This window comes from Netta rufina (assembly GCF_964035555.1).
Source record: "Netta rufina genome assembly, chromosome: 9".
Lineage (NCBI taxonomy): Eukaryota > Metazoa > Chordata > Aves > Anseriformes > Anatidae > Netta > Netta rufina.
Genome location: NC_140132.1, coordinates 15,489,656 through 15,509,604, shown reverse-complemented (window position 1 = coordinate 15,509,604; position 19,949 = coordinate 15,489,656). Strand labels below are relative to the sequence as shown.

At 45.1% G+C, this 19,949-nt stretch overlaps 1 protein-coding gene across 1 annotated transcript; it reads right to left on the bottom strand.

Annotated features, from left to right (window-relative positions):
* Positions 1-4,502: 4,502 nt before the first annotated feature.
* Positions 4,503-8,356, bottom strand: TMEM207 (transmembrane protein 207; the record flags this gene model as incomplete). The annotated part of the gene is made up of 5 exons (XM_084292139.1): positions 4,503-4,666; positions 5,456-5,598; positions 6,032-6,076; positions 6,464-6,501; positions 8,282-8,356. 5 exons carry the CDS (start codon positions 8,354-8,356, stop codon positions 4,503-4,505), a joined length of 465 nt encoding a protein of 154 aa, XP_084148265.1.
* Between the last annotated feature and the right edge of the window lie 11,593 nt (positions 8,357-19,949).

Below are 19,949 nucleotides of genomic sequence, written 5' to 3'. Positions count from 1 at the left end.
ATTGCCCTCCCTACTCACACCACGCAGCCCAGCACAGTCTGCCAGGCCTCCAGATGGCCGCAGGTTATGGAAATCAATAATGTCTTGTAGGTAAGCTCTTTACAAAGCTGATTTCATACCCTACAAATAGGTATTGATTTCCCATTTTGATTTATGCAAGCAAGAAATAGCCAATAAAACGATGACATCTGCAGTCATTGTCCTTCTCTGCCTGCAGCATTTTGTCCTCTCACCGTCTCAATGAGCCTTGTTCACAAGGGCTCTTACCCCAGCACTAATGAGGACTCAGTCTCCTGTCCTTGTGAACTAACATCTCCTCATGCAGGTACACGGATATGTTCCAAAATATGGATTTCCCCACTTTTTGCATGCATTGCAATGTGTTTTTTTTTTTTTTTTTTTTTTGTGTGTGTGTGTGTGTGTGTGTGTGTGTGTGAATGCCATAGATCTGAACAATTATTTTCATTACATAAGAATGTTACTTCAAAAATCTTTTTTCCTTACAGATTGCCATATTTTTGAGATAATATAAATGCAGTTGCCATTGAGTGTCAGCTTCCTCTAACACCACTTCCAAGTTTCACCCATAACGGTGTTTTGCCCTGATTCCTGGAGGGAAATCATTGTTCTGTTGTAAGGAAACCAGCCTCTGGGACAGTGGGGTGGATTCCAGAGGCTGCCCAGACTTTCACCATTACCTGCAGATGCCAGACCCCAGTGCACACCAGTAGCAGCAGCTCTTTGAGAGTTGGCAGACTTTATCTCTCGCCACATCTACTTGTAGTTATTTTTTTTTTAAACTTGCAAACAGAGAAAAATAAAATCACACCAAGAAAACCAGGCTTTCTCTCTCAGCTGGGGCTGGGACACCACAGCTTGCTCTTCTGCATCTTTTAACTACTGTGGGCAAGCAACTAATGACCGAAATATTCTGCCCAAGCACTGCTACAGGGAGCAGAGGACAATTTTGTCCGTGTAGCTATTGGGTTCCTGCTGTAAGATGCCTTTGAGCAAGAAAGAAAGAGCCAGAACTTTCCTATCTAGTGACCCAGAGAGAGAGAGAGCATCTGCCCGCAGCCTCATCCTCTTCCTTACACAAAAGCCTTCAGATGACAATCATAATAATAATAATAACAATAAAACACATAACAGATGAAAGAATATTTCTATTTTTTCACATCTTTTGTTTGCAGCCCTCCTGGCAGCCCTGGCCAACCCCCCATTATGACTCAGCTGCCTTTCTTTTTGCTCTGTTTTGCCCGAGAGCCAGTTTATGACTTTATTATTCAGCTGTTGACGTGTGGAGGTGAAAGTCCAGCCCTTCACCTCCCCACGTTCCCTTTGTCTTTTGCTTCCAGATGGTCACCAAGCAATTATCTCCTCTGCTCTGCTCCCATTTCCCCCTGTCAAGGCTTGCTGATGGGTTCCCTCACAAATACTCCTGCCTTCCAGAGTTCTCCGTGCTTTTCTAGAACAGTTTGCTGTTTCCTCTCAAAGTCAATGGGAAATATAAATTACAAGATGTGTGGAAGTCAGAGGGTCACAGCAGAACAAGTGCATTTCCAAAGTAGACCCAACTCCAAAGGTGATGAATTATAAAGAAATGGCTCATCTTTCCTCATAACTCAGGAACCATCAGCCAAACTGCAGCAACTGACCTTGTTAAGGGCTGAGTGCTTACAAAAGCAGAATATGCCAAGCAAAGCTGCTGCTGTTGTAAGGATGGGAACAGGGGGCTGGAAAAACCTCGCCCACTCTGCTGGAGCACCGGGGAGTAGGGGAGCGGGCTGGTAGAGGCAGCTTTAGTGGGGCAATGTGTGGTTGGTGTGGCCATCCCAGCTACATTGCCTGAAGGAAAGAACTCATCCCTTTCTCCATTTGCATGGCCAGGAAGCCAAGGACCAGGTCAGGTCCTCATGAACTAGGCTGCCCTGCCCAGGAAGCCATCAGCCCCCCCTCGGGGTGCTCTCCATCTCCACCCCAAGCCAGCAGCAAGATGGGTTTATACCAAAAACCCACCAGCTTGCCCCCAAACAATCCCACATGGACCCTTTTTGGAGATGGCTCCTGGTCATCTGCAGATGCTGGAATTCCTCAGGGCTCCTGCTGTGTTGCACAAGTACTGCAGTGCACATGCAGGTGCTCCATGCTGGTGGCTGCTGCTGGAGCCTGACTTTGTAACCACTACCTCACTTTACTGTAAGCCACTTGCTGTGATTTTGATTGAATTATTTCATTTCTTTTTTAATAATTAAAGCACCTCAAAGATGAAGCAGAATGCAGTTGAAGGCATGCTAGTAGCGCGGGAACAGAAACCTGCTCCCGGGAATGTTTCTGCAAGAGCAGCAGCCGCCTCGGAGCACTGCTGAAAGTCTCGCTTGCCCTCTGTTGGGTGGCTGGGGAAGGATTTACCACCTCGGAAACAAATGCTGAGTGCTGGACCTTGTGAAAGAGGGACTCAGAGTGATGGAGGCACTGCAAACAGATCAGTCCTTGCTTGTTAGCCTCTCCAGTCATCTGATTAGAAGGTGACATTCAGTGAAATTAGAGGTGGCAATGTATTTAGAGCCGAGCAATTAATAAGCAGGAGACAGCAGTGTTTTATGCAGCATGTAATGCAGACAGCCTGTGGAGTTCACTTCCACAAAAGGGTCACTGGAGCAAATGCCGGGTGGAGGTTGGAAGGAAGTGGTGGCTGATTTAATGCCCACGAGCAGGCTGAGCAAGCTGAAGTGACAAACATAATCAAATCTCATGCTTCAGGGCATAAATTGAAGGGGTTGAGTGGTGGAAGCAGTTATGTATGTAAGAGGTCTGATCCCGAGAGGTGCTAATCACCTGCAATTCTCACTAAGTTCAGCAAGCGAAAGGAGACTCAGGAACTGCTCGACTTCTCCGCTGGCTGACTCCGTACTTGCTAATTTTCCTTATTAATAAACCCTGCAATATTTCAGCCTGCTGGCACAAACATTCATTTTGCTACAGTAACATTTATTTCCTTTCACACAAGCGTCAAACATTAAAGCTGCTTCTAAAATAAGATTTTATGGAGATAATTTGTGGTGGTGCTGGCAGAGAATTTGTCTCTCAAAATATGCTATTATTCTTTATCTAGCCAAGGTACTTATATAGTCTCATTATGAGAATATGTGAGCACTTCATAACCTTTACTGGATTTATCTTCCCAGTTTCCTTCCTGAGCAGGGGAACTCATACCACCCCCACTCTACAGGTGGGGAGCTGCTCTACCAGGCAGGCTGTGGGATTCAATTTGTCTTTTGTGGTGCCTAAGATGGACCCAGGTGCCCACTTTGACATAGAGCTCACAGTTCCCTAGGCACACAGTGTGCACTAGGTGTGACATTTGCCTAGGTGACTCTTAATGCAGCCCCCAGCCCTCTTCAGTGAGAGAGCAGAGGAAGAGAGGTCAGGCTGACCTGAGGCTTCTGTGGCCACCTTGTGAAAAACAAAGGAAATCTTTGCTTTTATCTGGAATCCAGCTAAGGGGGAAATTCTACATCTTTTCTCTGTAATTTGAGAAGAAGGCAGACCGTGCCTCCTAGGAAGGGCCCAGGTAGAGCTGATCCCAACTGAGTATAAGGCAGTCTGGATGGCTTCTTGAAGTCTCTCCCCATCTTGTCTGCAATGGCCACTTCAAAGAAAAAGACAGTCTTTATCCTCATAATTTTCTGTAACTGAACACCAAATCTCTGACCCCGTAATTCCTGTGTGTGGGGAGTGGCTGTGTGGGTCCTGGGCCATACAAGGTCTGCAGGCATGCTAGGGCAAGAGAAGTGAATTGGGGGCAGTCACCATGAAATTAAGAACAGCTCAAATGAGCAAACTCGCTTTTTTTGTTGTTTGTGTTTTGTAGCCTGCTCCTGCTGCCAAAATTGTCCCTATAACCTCCAGCCCTTGCTTTCCTTCTTCTGGCCTTAAATTCACTGCTTTTTGGATTAGACAAATCTGATATGCTGTGCTAAATATTTTAAATGTGGCAAATGATCCTTCATCGCAGAGTGGCATGATTGCATTACAATGTATTAGAACATCATGACTTTGCCAGAGGGTGTTTGCTGGCACTGTTCCGAGTGAAGGAGGCAGCCCAAGCTTGAGAAGTAACTATCGAGTCATTTATCAACATCCAGTCCTAAAACACATGGGGTTGCACCAGATTGAGCAGCCTTCAAGAGAGAAACCCTCAACACAGACAGACCTTTGAGGGAGTTTCTCAAAATTCAGTCGTATCATAATGTCAATCTGAACCCCTGTGACAGATTCAACACGTGCTTTTGGTATTTATTCTCTTGCATTTTGGCTCCCCTTTTAGGTTCAAATGAAATACGTGCTGCTTTTCAGTCTCTTGGCCAACTTGTGGAAAGGGCTGGTCTGCTCCCACACTACTGCGTCATCACGGAGGGTCTCCGATGAACCAAGTGGGATCGCAGAAAGCCAGCGCGTGGTGTCTAGAGCTTGTCGATGACCTTGAGGTCTCTTCCAACCTAGAAATTCTGTGATTCTGTGATTCTGTGTGTGATAATATCCTCATAGGATGGAGGCAACTCAGTTCCCCCAAGGCTGAACCGGGGGGCAGGAGGAGAGGACGTCTCCATGTTCACACAGGGGTTCGGAGATCTGGAGAACGGGCACTGAGGGGCTTCATTGGCTGAGGAAAGAGCAAAGACGAAACTGTAGAGCAGACAGTGAAGAGCAGACGTGGGGGTGAGAGGGGTGAGCTGGGGAGGAGCTGCCAAACCACTTGGGAACAAGAAAGGCATGGATGTAATTTTTAAATCACAAAACCTCTCACCACAAACTCCAGATGCAAGAAGTGAGAACAGAGGAATTTGGGTGGGTTTGGGTGGGTCCTCCCAGTGGAGACATTGTTTGTGGCCACCCAGAAAGCAGGCCGTACTTCCTCTGGGAAGGGCTCAATGCTGCCTAATGACAGAACTAGCTTTATTTTTCCTGGGGGGCTGTTGTCTGGCCCAGCCTGCTGGCAGTACTCCAGGTCAGTACTGAGTGCTGCACACAGTCATTATAGTCCTGTCCTCAAAACTGTGGGTGTTTCTGGGGGAATGCTGAGAGCAGCTACTGTGATGAATAACATCCACTGAGACAGCCTCCTGACAGACCCCAGTGTGCATCATCCAGGCCAGCTGCCTGCTGGGGTGGCTCAAGTAGACCAGTGTGGTCTTGTCTGGGTGAGAAATTCAGGTCATGTGTTGGAAAGGGCTGCCTGACCCCTGAGTATGTTGGGCTGCCAAGTGCCCTAATATCAAGGAGAAGGCCCCACACACCTCTAGTATCAGCGTGGCCAAGCCTAGAAGGCATCTTCGGGACATATGGATGCACAGGGACAGCCACAGCCCGGCTCCCACTCAAACCTGGCCACCTCTCACTGGGTTTTGGATGGGCCCCGTGGGACCTTGCAGAGGGCAGGGAGAGGACTAACCACAGAAAGCATCCGAGCTGCTGAGCGCGAAGACGGCCAGGGTGCGTGGGTGAAGGAGGCAGCTCCGCCGCTTCAGCCAGCACTGCAGGCAGCAGCAGATCCCGCAGGACAGGAGCAAGGCCAGGAAAAACAACATCAGGAACCTGAGGCAGAGGCAGCAGAGGAGGAACGGTGCCATCACCATCTGCGGGCAGCACCGACAGATGGCCGCCTGTCTTCAAATTAACATATTCATTAACGTATTTTGCAAATAGCCGTTAAACGTTGCGGTTCCCCCATCAGCGTGCTGGACATGATCAAAGTCCTGGGAAACCAACGTCTCAGTGCTGCGTGCTGGCTGGAAATTCTAACATTTCTCTCTGAAATCATTCATCAGGTCTGCCCAGCTCAGTTGTCAGTGTACAGTGAGGATATGGATTAATGATTCCCATTAGTCAGTAAAGACAGAACACAGGGACAGCCCAGGAGCAATGCTCTCCAGCTATCAGTCTCTCTTAATGCTTTTCTCTCCATATATCCATCAAAGAATATTATTTGCCAGTTTTCCCTCTAAAACAGAGCTGAGCTGAAACTTACCACACATACCAGCTGCTGAAGTTTTCATCGTCCTGCCCAACGCACCTAAAAAGGGAGAAATAAAAGGAAGCTTCAGTCCAGTGAGTGGGGACCAGACTGGCTCCAGCACACATCTGTCAGCATAAAGAAAAACATCATTGGTAACTACATGATTGAGAAGTTTTCCTCCATCGAGGGAATCTGATCAGAAGTTTCTCTGGATGGGAGCAGATGCAGATGATGTACAAAGCAGCGTGCAACTGGTTTGCTTTTCAACACCAGTACCCACCACCAGTGTTTCTTCTGAAAACCCAGAGGAACAAACAGCTGCTAGCTTCCCCTTTGGGAAGAAAAACCAGGCAGCCAGTCCCTGAAAGCCCAGTGTGGGAGCAGCCACGGCCGCCTGCCCGTCCCTGGCTGGCAGTGCGAAGGAAACAGGAGAGACACACTCACCTCTCACCAGGCTCACAGTCGGACTCGGAGCCTGCTAACTGAAAACACACATAAATCAGAGAGGGCAAGTTGTGCTTTCTGTTGTTTTCGTTGCTTTGTTTTAAGTCAATATAATTACTGATCTTGTCTTGGAGAGGAAGAGCAACAGAGGTACTGGCTCCTGCAGGGATGAAAACTGCTGCTCTCTCCAGGGACTGCTGCATGTGTATTGTGCTCTGAGCTAGCCCATATTAAAATCAGCCGATAATCTCCCTGACAGCTCAATAAATTCAATAGTTAGCAGATGAAAGCTAAACCAAGGGGGAAGCATTTCATTTTATGTGAAAAGAGAAGGCTGAGAGCAGGGAGATACAAGCAGGTATCAGAGATCTGTTTACAGAGCTGGACTTTACTCTTCAGAAATGTCTGCTGAAGAATTTTTCATGATTAATTCTTGGTCTGTAGCTATTTTCCAGAGGCTAATTGTGAATGTAGCTGTAAATTGGAGTTGTTTTGACTGAATATGTGCTATACCCAGCATTTTCCTTTTTTTGGATAGTAGTAGTGCATCATTCCCAGAGTCAGGTTTCAGGTATGTGTATTTGCAACTGCAAATATGTGAACCCGAAACTTGTTCTTCAGGTCTATTTCCTACTCTCCACTAAAGCAAGTTTGCTTTTGCAAGCCTTGTTGATCTTAGCCTCAGTTTCGTATTATCTGGGCACAAAGTAATTGGAGTGGTTCATCAACAAGATTGAATCAAATTCGTTAGAATTTCTGGACAACTCACATTAGATGTGTTTTAACACTTGGCCATCTTTGCTACAAAAAGAAATCAAGATAGGTATAGAATTGCGATAACACCAGGAAACGGAATAAACAAGATGGAAGAATGCAAGTGCATTTCTTGGAGAAAACTATTAACATAAGTCATGTATCATTACTTTACTTTGGATTTCCTTGTCTGTATACCCAAAAGATATGGAGATTTCAGACTTTGAGTGAAACTAGAAAGCTCTAACGAGTATTAGAAATTCGTATCAAATATGTATATTCGAGAGATCTTATATAATAGCTCTTATTAACAAGACTTCTTGTGTCTCTATAAGCTGCAACAAATGACTCCACAAATCAGTCTGATCCTGTGCATACTGCTTTTCAGTTTAATGGGGGCAGGATCAGTCCCTAGTTTCACCAGAAGTCTTTAGGTATAACTCTTTCATTATCTATGAAATTTCATGAGCAGTTGAAACTAGAATGAGGAATAGGGAAGAAGAAAGAAGCTTCAAAATGAACTCTTCCAGACGTGTCCTTTGAAAATTGAGCTAATTTGCCGTGTCACACATGTACCCTGGTGCAGAATATTTAAGATTTTTTTTCCACTTCAACTGATTATTAGAATAACAGGTCAAAACCAGACAGCCAATTGCTGTGATTACGTGTGCCCTGAGTATTCTTCATGGCTGAATGACAACCTCTGGGCTCTCCTTTATCATTCTTCAAACTACTTCAGCCCAGCTACCACTGCATGGTTAAGCTGCAGCAAAGAGCATCTGCTCTGAGGCAGCAATCCATCAATGCAGCCAAACGCCCACCCTTGCTGCAGAAGACTCACGCTCTTCCATTTCAATAGCCATAGATAGAATAAAAGATTAAGGCAGTCATGCTTTCTTTACCCCTTAGCTGGAACTGTTGTGAATATTAAACACTCCCCAAATTTACCAAGTAAAAAAACAAAAACAACCAACCAAACAAAAAACCATGTTGAATAAATTATATAAAAGCTGAATCTTTCTCCCACCTCCAATTCCCTAGAATCCCAGTGAAGGGTTTGGTTACCTGGAAGAAGGTAAAACACAGGACCCCAGCTTCTGTGATCCATGAAGTGAAACACAAAGCTCTGGGTCTCTGCATCACTAACTGGAGAAACGCGGGAAGAGCTGGGTTTGCAGCACTGTTTTACCCTCTGCAATTTGAAGCTTTAAAAACTTCTCTGCATATTTAGCCACAGAGCATGCTACCCAATGGTTTCCCGCCCTTTGGAAATTACAACTAACCAGGAGGGAATGAACTCAGGTTTGCATGGACACACTCAAACAGCTGCTACAAGTTAAATGAACATTAGCCTAAGGTCAGCACTTTGCAGGTGTTTCAGCATTTTCATAGCTGTTCACAAATTCCTGTTGCTGAATTTCAGTTCCACATTAACCAACACCGCTATTTAACAGGATCTGCTACAAATAAAAGATCACTGGAGACCATACTTTGAGGCTGTGCTTTCATCAAATGTTGCCTTCAGCTGCAATTCCGACATTGCAGGAAAAGCATCTCTGCCTCCAGCCACCTCCATGCCCCATGCCTCCGGCCTCAAACACATGCATCAGGGATGAAGGAAACCCTTCCCAGCCTGAGGCCACCTCCACCAGCACCACCACTGCTGCACACAGCTGCTAGGGGTTGACTGGAGAAGAAAATGACACATCAAGAAAAGACATATCCTGAGTAGTTTTCATAAGGGACACCAAATTTTGCTGCAAGCACCGATTTCATCCCGACTGATAGCTATACCAAGATGATGAAGTTAAAACTGGGGTGGAAGACCACTTGCACCGTACCTCTGATCACCACGAAGTGGGGATGATCTCAGTGTGTTCAGCAGTCAGTAATAGATTGTCACAGAAGTTTACAGCCCTTGGCAGAGATGCATCATTAGCTACGGTTCTTCCAGGTTTAACACAAAGGGTGTTGCTGTGAATATGTTTAGCCGTCGCTCCAGAAGTTAAGCATTATGTAGTGGTGCTATTAATTCAGTAATGATTGACAAAGCTAAGTTGATCTGGAGGCATGTCTCCACAGTTTTTCTTCAGCTAAGAGGTCAAGAACTCTAACCAACTAGATACATGCTCAAGCCAGGTTTCTTATTTATCGTTAAAGTTTTAAATAAACACAGTCCTAACACTGGTCTTCTCAAACGTGTATTTCAGCTGACTGCTAATTAAAAGCAAGTTTCTGAAATGATGCCTTCTGAGAAAGCACTTCTTACGCTGTTGCTAAGTGGATGCACTACACAATATAAATGGTCTGAACATGTTGGTGTCCTGGTTCAGACCAGTCCTTTTCAATTTCTTTCAAGAGCGAAATGCCAAAACAATTTCTGAGCTGTTTTCTTAAAAGAAAAAGGTCCTGCAGTATAAAAACGTGCACAGCCTTGCTGGCAATCTTGTGACTCTTACAGTTTCAAGCTTCAAAGAGATCATCCGTCAGTGAACTAATTTCAGATTTCTTCCTCTCACAATTAATTCCCTTGAAGCTCCCTCCTGTGCTCCAGTGAGATGCTTCTATCCGTGCACCGGTGCCAGCACCCAGAGAGCTCCCAGTTTACTGCTGCCCCATGCATTATCCCCAGTATTTAGGGAGGAAGTTATCATGATGAGCTCTCAGTACTGAAAAATAACGCATAGCTGCTGTTTGGGGCCTACTTCTAGAATAAAAAGGTGAGAATTGAACTCTGCCACTACTCAGCTTCCTGGCCCAGGGGCAAACTTTGCAATTTTCTGTTGGTTGGTCCCATACAGAGGTTTCAGATGAGCAGACAAGGACCTGACACAAAGCTGAGAGGAGCTCTGCACTGAAATTCATAGGAGGCTGCAACCCGTCCTGCCTCATCCTCTGCCTTCTGCCTTGGGGGCTTTGCAAAGCCCAGAGACTCATCTTCTGGGTAACCTTGTGTCTGAGGGTTATTTCTCATCTGAGGGATTTCTCCAGACTTTTTGTCATTTCTTGAGGATGTATATACCTATACATGCATATATGTACACACACATATATATGCTTATGAAGGCAATCCCTACTCCCTTCTCCTTGGGTTGGGTTTCACCTTCTCAACCAATTGCAACCACCCCCATCAGTGGACTTTGCAGGCTGGTCTCTCTGATAGCTGTTGACTCATGGCCATTAGATTAAAAATCTGTTATTTCCTCATCACCTTGTGTCGTTGCTAGGTGATAAATGCATCTCCCAGGCAGCAAGAGGGACTCCTGCAACATACGGCAATTTATGACTGTCCATTATCCCTTCTGCTTAATGGGCCTGGTCCTTTCGATGGGAGGAAGACGTGCAACTCCAGGATCATCCAAAGGGTGATTTTTAAAGTTGCCACAGAAACCAGCTCCTCCAGGGTCTGGCTCTTGCTGGGTGCCACGAGAGGGGATGCAACAGTGGGAGATGGGGAATCTGGGGAGGACCAAGACTGGGTTAGGGGTCTGCATTTCAGGAACTGAGCTTATTCTTGCATGTACATACCTTGTTTGCTTGAGTGTCATAAGACAATTTTCACTTGTACTTTTGGTTTGAGCCAAAATTGCAGGGAATAAGTTGAGGACCTCTGGATTTTGGTGAGAGTGGGAGGGGATTTGCCAGCAAGTAGGAGCCCACACAGAGCCCCTGGCAGCTGATAAGCCCAGCTAGCAGTTTAAATCAATTTAAAGCTCTTCTTTACTTGTCTTCAGAACATTTGGTGGCTGTTGGGGATGCTTTTTGAGACAGCAAACACATTGCTGAGTTCTGACCAACCTTCCAGTAGAGTCCAGCATGGGGCCATGACTTTAAGAGAAGAGAGGCAGGACAGGCATGTCTAGGATGTGAGAAGGATATGGGTCAGGATGGAGAATGTGGAGAAATGTGATGTGGAAAGAAGATGAGGAAAGGCGGGGCAGCCTGATGTTGTTAATTAAACATAGGTTCATAGGTTGGCTTTTTTTTTTTTTTTTTTTTTGTCTGTGTTTTCACATAACCACCACTATCAGTTTCTCTGTCCAGCACATGTCTGCTGGGAGCTCCCCTCCCTGCTCGACCCCTCTGCTGTGGTTGGCTCGGCCTTTGCTTTTGCAGCTGTGTTCTTGGCACCTGGGTTTGGTCGGACTGCAGTCATCCTCCCAGTGTGTCCTGGGAAGGCTTTGGGCAGGTAAATTCAGTTCAGTCCAAGAGAAGAGAAGGATAATGGGAAGACCAAGGGATGAATATTGCCTCTCTGTGACAGGAGAGCTAAAGGAGCATGGTTCTTGTTCCCACAAAACGAAAACTGCAAGGAGCTGATTGCTCTCTCTAAAAAAAAACAAACAACATACCGGGGAAACTGCCTCAGTCCATCCTTAAACCCCCAAACCCATCTGCATATGCAGAAGTCAGCAATGACTGCTCTGGGCTTGTGTGAGCAAGGCAGCATGAACTCTCTAAAACAAACCTTGGTGGAGCTGGCACAGCTTGTTGTCTTTCAAAAGGATTATAACTAGTTGCTGCTCACTGATGAATACGGCCCTTTGTGAGCCTGTGCGGGGGACGTGCTGCACTGGGGGAAGGAAAGACTCCGGGCACTAATTTAAATGAGTGCAAACAAGGATAACGTTGTTCTGCTGCATCCTCCCCAGGAGCAAGGCTCTGCAGGTCACTCTCACATCTGAGTCAACTGCAGCTCGCTGCTGTTCCTGGCAGTCCAGGGAGCCCTTCTGCCTGTGCGGGTGTTTCAGCAGGGAAAATCCAGCAGAGAACAAGGGGTCAGAGAAGCCTTTTGCCTGGCAGAAAGCTAACGGAAAAGGAATCTCCTTTTAGGTTAGTTATTCATAAAAGGGATTTCTCCTCTATGTGAGTGTGTATCACGGACTGAGAAGTACAGAAAACTGTCTTCAGCACTTACGTGTTCACAGAGTCATCAAATCCCTAAATTGCACATTCGTGGGAAGTCCAATCTCTAAAACTCTTCAAAATAAAAAGTCCACTGAGCAGTTGTGAGAAATTGCTGTGAATTGTCCAAAATACCCCCTGTTCCAGCCCCATAATGAGCAAATGAAAAATAGCTACTGCAACAACTGAAATATTGAGCATACATAAAAGGATTTAGTCAGGAACTTTCTTGCTCTAATTTACCAGGGGAAGCAGCCTTGATTAGTGCACCTTTGGAGCAAGTGCCTTGTGTGTACTTACAACTCTGGTACCACCTCTGATCTCACCATGAAAAAAAAAAAAAGGAAAAAAAAGAAGAAAGCCATGAACAGTGTTGCAGTTTTGTGGAGGGCTGTGTTGTGGTGGGGCAACAGCAAGCTGAAAGGATGGAGAAAAGTGTTTCTTTCTCCTCTTGCAGTGGTTTCATTTTGAAAACTTCAAAATCAAGTTCTTAAAGAAAAAAAAAAAAGTGTAAAAATAATGTAATTTGAGCTAAACCTAGATGTTGTTTGGTTTTACAGAAGGTGGGAGAACTCAGAGCTCAGAATTACTGTTTAAGATTTGTTGCACCTGACGAATGAATGGTAGTTTGGCTTCTCTTATTTCTGGCTTGGACATTAGGACTTGAGATAATTCCCAGCTCTGTCACCAACTTCCCATATAACCACTTCTCTGTATCAGAGTCCACCTGAAAAAAGCATGTAAGAGACCTTTCTTCCAGCTCGCTGGCTCTCTCTCCCCTAGAGCATGTCAGAAATCAGTTCAAAGGGTTGGATAACTCTTGAGAATTGGTAATAGAAAAGTACAATTAGAGATAAAGCTGATAAAATTAAAAGGAACTTGAATAAAGAGAAAGATAGGGTATACCAAAAATACATGCAAAGTACTCACCAGCAGAAATTTTCCCCTTCAGGTTTTTAATGTGAAGTTGAAGCTGATTATGGCTACTTGAATCCTGAAGCCTGCTGCTGTCTCTTTGTGTTCCAACAGGTCCTCTTACTTTTAATCAGTTAAAGTTGTATTTGTATTTTAATCATTAGAAATGGTATTTGCATTTTAATTCTTTTTTTTTTTCTTTCTTAATTTCCTTTCATTTTTTGTTACTCTGTTGCCAGGAGCTAAGAAATTACAGTTAAAAAATTAAATGTCTTTTGTATTTTAATCCCTGTAATTTACTTAGCTGCTGGAAGTAAAAAGACAAAAGGGGAATAAATTGCTTGAAAGCAGATAGAGGCTTCATTTTCCCCTGCCTTTGAGTTACTGATATCACATTGGACACCACATGGGAGGTTTTGGCTGAGAAATTAGCATGAGAATATCTGGCACATCCTGAAACACATTTTCAAGTCAATCTTCTAGGCAGAACCACTTAGCAATGAACACTGAAATACATCACGACTGCTGGTCATTATCAGCTGGCACATGCGCTACATAGCCAAGAAACCTCCCAGCCTGGGGCTTTGCCCTGCAAGAGTGGCCACACAGGCACAGGGCCACCCCGATGTGCCTCTTGGTGCAACACCCAGCACCCAGGCTTGATGTGCTGTGCCCTTCAATGAAGATAACTGCTGCCTTTTCCAGCTTTTCCCAGTATCTATTGACTGTCACCACAGTCTGTTGCTGAGCCCTACATTGCATCTTGAATTTTTGCAAAGTGTCCTTATTTATGGGCTTATTTAGAGTTGCTGGAGGGTCTCAAACTGTCAAGTGCCCCCAGCCCTCCTGAGCAGGGCTGAACAGTGCTTTCAGGGCCTCATTCCTCACCAGCAGAGCCAGCTCAGGACAGGCTGCAGCCAAATAGCTGCAAACCCAGAAACTGGGAGGACTCATGTCAGTGCTTATGCATTCAAGAAACGCAGCAGCAGCAAGCTGCTCTCTAACTTTTCTCTTGTTACAGGTGAAAATTCAAATGTTCTGCCTGGGAATATGGTGTGGGGTGAGATGCTGAGGAGCCACCTGCCTTGTGCTCCCCATGAGCTGTGTAGGTGGTTTCAGGGTGAGGATGAACCGAGGGAGCTCTGTGGGACACCCCCCTCCACACCAGACTGCCCTCCAGCAGCTTATCTCCTCTTCTTGCCTGGTTGGTGTCAGGCTAAGAAACGTGGGCTGGAAATACAGATGGAGAGCTCTTGTTTTCCTCCCTACTCTGCAGGAGCTCACAGCACATATACACAGACAGACACAGATGGGGGACTCCTCCAGGGCAGACAAGGATTGCAAGTAAGGCTGCACAAGGGGCTCACTTGGTGTAGCCCTTTCCCCTCCTCACCTTGCAAACCCCCTTCCAGCTTTACTGTTTCCCTTAATCTCACAGTTTTATAGCTATCCCCGGTAATATTTCTGTAGGATGACCTCCTGTTTTTAATTCAGCACGTTCAAATATACTTAGACTGCTGCAGCAGCTCCATCCTTTACCTGCTCACCAGCCAGGCTCTGCATGCTTCCTTTTTCAACCTGCCCCTTGAAACTCATCCTTTGATTTCCCCACTGACTACTCCTGGTGCTACTCCCTGAATTTCCCTCTAGCCAGGCAGCATCTTCCTAGCAACATGAATCTTCCCAAGCCTATCTCCCCTCCCTGGAGATCTGGCTCAAATTCACCAGAAAGCCTCAGTTTTCCCTGAAGCAGGTTTTTATAATTCCCCCATATCTCACAGCCTTTGCAGCTCAGGAAGAAAGGGGTGCAAACACACAAAGCTGCTCTTAACACAGGTGAGGGCTTTTGTACAGGACCTCTTCAATAGGAATGGAAAATGATCTCCTCCACCCTTTTTTAATGATTTGCTCTCTTCTAGAGTAAACAAACCACAGCTGGCCACTTTCAGAAAGTACTTCCTTGTATTTGCAGGGTGGTTTTTTTTTTCCATTTTTTTTTTTCACTATCACTTAGGTTTGCAGAGTTCAGTATAAATGCAAGACTCTTGGTACAAATGGGAGCCTGGATTTGATGGTCTTCTCACTTCTACCTGGACTGCAATCAGCATTAAATATGGATATATATTTTTAGACCTTCACATTCTTACAAGGGGGAGGTTTAAAAGGCCAGTACCTTCCCCTGCAACATGTGTGGGAAGGAAGTGCAAAGCTACCCTGCTGCAAGGAGATGTGTTGGAAAAATGATTTAAACCTATTGCCCTCTGCTGCCAGGAGCAGTTCTCTGTTAGTAAACCTGGAAAAGGACAGCCCACAAAGGACCCAAAGGTCCAGGAAAGCCATGTTGTTCCTGCACCGCCTGTCCCTGAGTCCCTCCAGTGTACTACAGACATTAATTAGCCCCAGTCCTATGAGAGAACAAAATATTTAGCTTGGGTACCTCTTAGGATGCTTGGACACAGTGTGTGACTGAAAAGTCCTCCAAGGACTCAGTGGCAGCACTGGGGCTTTAACCCAGAAGAGTCCTGAGGTTCACCCTCATCTGTTAAGTATCACACCTTGAATACCTGAAAGAGAAGGCTTTCAAGGGGAACATCCTTCTCCTGAAGCATTTGGAAATACAGCAGCACCAGTACAAAATTGAAAACTACAGCTCAGGCACTCACCTCATCTCCTGGGCACAGCCCTCATCTTCTTCAAGGCTCCCATCCATGCTCCCATTTTATCCTTTTTCTTGCAAGCTGTGGTGTAAGAGATGGAAAGAATGGGCCTAATCCTGCAAGATGAGGGGTTCCTGCTCCTGCAGTTACCTGGTGGATGGTGCTGGGTCCACCCTTAGGGTGAAACCTTGGTGGTCAGCTCCTGCCATAGAGGATGTTGCACTAGGGGCCTAACCGTGCTCTGGCTACAGCCAGGGAGAGCTGAGTGGGCCTTGAATGGAGCACAACCATCTGTGAATTTACTATTCCTTCTCAAATGCTAATTAGTTATTTACATAAAACTTTGGAACATTTTAATTAGTTGCGTTAATTTAGAATTCACAGAAAGAGAGCTATAAAAGTCTATTATATGGGACGTTTATTCAAATGAAGCTTGAAATGGCACATGGCAATGTACTCGCAAATCTTCTGCCAACACAGTGAGAAAAAAAGAGAGGGTGTCCGGGCGTCGAGCTCGGCAGCCGGAGGTTGGCATTTTAGCATTTCAGATGTGCTCCTCTCCCACTCCAGGTCTCAGCCCAACAGCCCCGTGCCACCCCTATTGTCCCAAGATCCCCGTATCGTATCTGACATGGCTGACGTAGCCTGCAGAGAGGGGGTGAAAGGCCTTAGGCCATTTCCGTGGGGGTGGATGCCTGTCAAGCACACAGATCCACAAACAGGAGAGCTGGGTTTGTTTCCTGAAGGATTTGCGCTTCATGGGTGAATTCCTCTGTGTCTGATAAGACAGGTATTTCCCTGCTGTGGGGCTGCAGGTAATGCTTTAATTCTTTTTCTATCTCCCTTCCTTGGTGTCCAAGAAGGCCGAGCTCACATTGTTGAGCTTATGGAAGTGTTAATACTTCTCTCTTTTCTTCTTAGTCAGACTTTTTTTTTTTTTCTTTTTTCCCCTAAATTTGCAGAAAGTCACTATTATTTTCCAGAAGATTTTTGAAGACTTATATCAGGCTAAAAACAGGCTGCAGTTTCTGGAGCCACAGGAATGAGTCTGACGGACAGGTTATGATCACACAGCCCTCTTTCATGAGGAGAGTAGGCAATGAAATCAAATGCACCTCCAGGGCAGACTTGGCAGATGAGCTATAAGCTCTCCTAGGACTGCTTCCCAAGCCTCAGGATGCCCTGGGGTGGGCACGAGAAGCAGCAAGCCTCCCTGCTGCCCTGTGCTCCCCGGCACCCTCTGTGCACCCACCCAGGCGCCGTTCCTCTGCCATCCTGCCTGCAGCTCTCACCTGCACTGGCAGTAAGGGCAAGGCATGCTGCTCCTGCCTCAGCTGGACATTCATTCTCAAGGCAGGAGGAGAAGGAGTTCCTTTCATCAAGTTCTTCCTTTCCCAGCACTAAATTCAATTAAAGCTGAGCTGCCCGTATGTGGCTAGACTGATAACTCTGTAAATCCATCTGTCTCAGGTTGTTACAGAATCTAAATTACACCATCACCATTAATCCCAAGACAGAGTAATGCCCAAGCAGCTATATCAAATAAGAGACACTCTGCCCTCAGATTTCATCTGGCAGGGAAAATTGTTTTCTGCATAAAATACAGCATGTTACCTCTTGATGTTAAATACTTGATTCAATAAATCTAGATATTTTAAACACCAAATATATTTTTGCTTGGAGACCCTCTTCCTTGAAGCGTGGTAAGTTCCAGCATCACACCCAGCTGTGACAAAGCTGCTGTCTGCCTAAAGAGCTTGACAGCATGGAGCAGGGGGAACACAATGCTCTATTCAAAACATTACAAACAGAAGTCACTGGCAGTGAAATTAAAAGTGAGAGGGAGTCACAAACTCTTCTCTGCTCCATGACAAAATACCTGTTCTCTCAGGGCTCACAAGGAGTCTAGGAGTATTTTTATGTAATTTACCAAAAATAAATGGAACTGCTAACAGTAGGAGCTTTGCACTAAAATAGATCCACTCCACTAAAATCAATGGGTCAGTTGGGCTTCATATACTTTGATTTCCCACAGTCTGGACTTTTGCAGGCTGTTGAGCAAATAATGGTAGAAAGATAATGTTTTCAAACCAGAAGGAGGGTTTTGGCTGCATAGACTCCAAGGACATCTGTTATACTGCAGAGATATTGGAAAATGTAAGTCATTGCCCATAGCAGGCAAAGATCAAAGGACTGTCACAAGAGGCATGAGGTGGCTATCAGGAGCAAATGACTTGTTCGTTAGCCTATGAGTAATGGTTGCAGGATAAGAAGAAGGAATAAATCCTGCTATGAAACCTATTAAGAAGGAGAGTGGAGAACATGTTATAAAGTTCAGTTCTGTCTTGTCAGGGAAAGCAGATGGACCAGTTAACCTGAGGATGGACTAGCTAACCTGGACATGGCTGCTTCCATCTCCAGTGGTTTTTGGCTCTAGGAGAAAGGCTTACAGCGTACCCAAGGCTGTGTAGTCCCATTGGAATAGACGTGTTGATTTGATGGATGTTGTTTCATTCTTTATGAAGAGCCTGAAGATAACCTTTTGAGAATCACTGCCACTCTCAAGGCAAAATGTGATATATTCTGAGGCCAAGAATTTGCTTTGATAGCAACAACAGAAGGAAGAGAAGCTAGAAGACACTGGCCGCCAACTGGCAGGTAGTTCATGGGTGTCAAATCCTTTAATCCAACCTTTAAAATCTCATCAAAAGATTTCACAGCTATTGTATAGATGTCCTGTGAAATACGAAGCTGCTGGAAATTATTGAGAACAAGAGCCAAGCACAACTGTGAAAAGAATTGGACATCAACATAGAAAAGGAGAATTTGCAGAATGATGGAGTGTTATTTGGAAAGCCTGACCATTTTGATGCATAAACTAGATTCACATTAACAGAGGTAAAGAAGAAACATAACCTGTAAATTCTCCCTTCACTTTCCTCTAGCCATTGTGGGAGCCAGGACACCAGAACAGTGCTCAGCAGAGCAGCCCCTATTTCCAATTTTAGGCTCTTGCTGTTTATTCAGAGCTCATCCATTGACCCATATTCTTGTCACAAAATGATTAAGTGCACATGTCAGAAGGACTGCCTGAAATATAAAAGCAGTCAGTGAAAAGGAAAAGGGATCTGGAGGGTATGAAACAAGCAGCTTTGTACTAGCAAGTTCACAGTGGTGTAGCTGGGAGTCATGGCAAGGCTTTGGTACATGGCAGGACAGACTGGAGGAAAGACTTGGAAATGGTTAGGGTGCTTAGCCCAGAGAAAGCACCTGCAGCTTTGCATTGTCCAGAGTACCCATCCCCTTCCCCAGGTATATAAAGAAAGAGGGCTCCCAGGGTGTGCTCCAGAAAGGTAGGCACAGCCCAACCCCACCGTGTGGGAAGGGTGAGCAGGGCTAACTACACTTCATCAGAAAACTGTTTTGCAAAGCTTGTGTATTCAGGTGCTGAAGAATTGCTCTTGGCAGATAGCAAATGCACATCACATCCTGTAAATCTTTTCTAAAAGGGCATCACAAATTAATCTCCCTGCTGGAATTCTTCATTTTTAGAACATCGTTTATCAATTTAATTTAACATTACTTCAGTTGCTAAGGAGCCATGATTGGAAACTTGCACCAAACAGGTTTGAACAGTAATGCCTGGTCACTAATGAGAAAATATTAAAAAAATCTAGCTAAAGTCTATCGCTTCCAGCCATACTGTGCACAGACACATAGAAATTCTCCCTGTTATATATAATAACACTTTTTTATTAGTCAAGACTTGTAGTTGTTGGAGAGAATAGCAAAATCACAAAAAGTTCAATAAAAGTGACTTGCAAATTAATCTCATTAGGTTTGAAATTGAACTGCTTTCCATGCTCCTGGCAGAGAACTCAAGGATACCATAATTGCCTGTGCCTCTGTATTGCATTTCATATCATGATCCTTCTGCCGTACAAAAAACGCAGTAAGTCTCTACCATGCCAGTGATCGAAGGGGGATGTGTTCGCAGTGATATGTGAAATGGTGCCTAAAACTTCAGGAAGCTTTTTGGGGAAGGGACAGTGGGGAGAGCTTTATTGTATTATTAGGTCATCACCAACACTAGAAACCTAGGAATTTTGTACATCTTTCAAATAATGAGCATCAAATGGGGGGAAAAAAAGAAACACTCGATGCCAGTTCAAATTTCTGCACATCTAAGAATGTATCTGCATTTGAATTGAATCTTGACCTATTTTCAATCAAAAGAGCCCTCTTTTCCTTGCTCC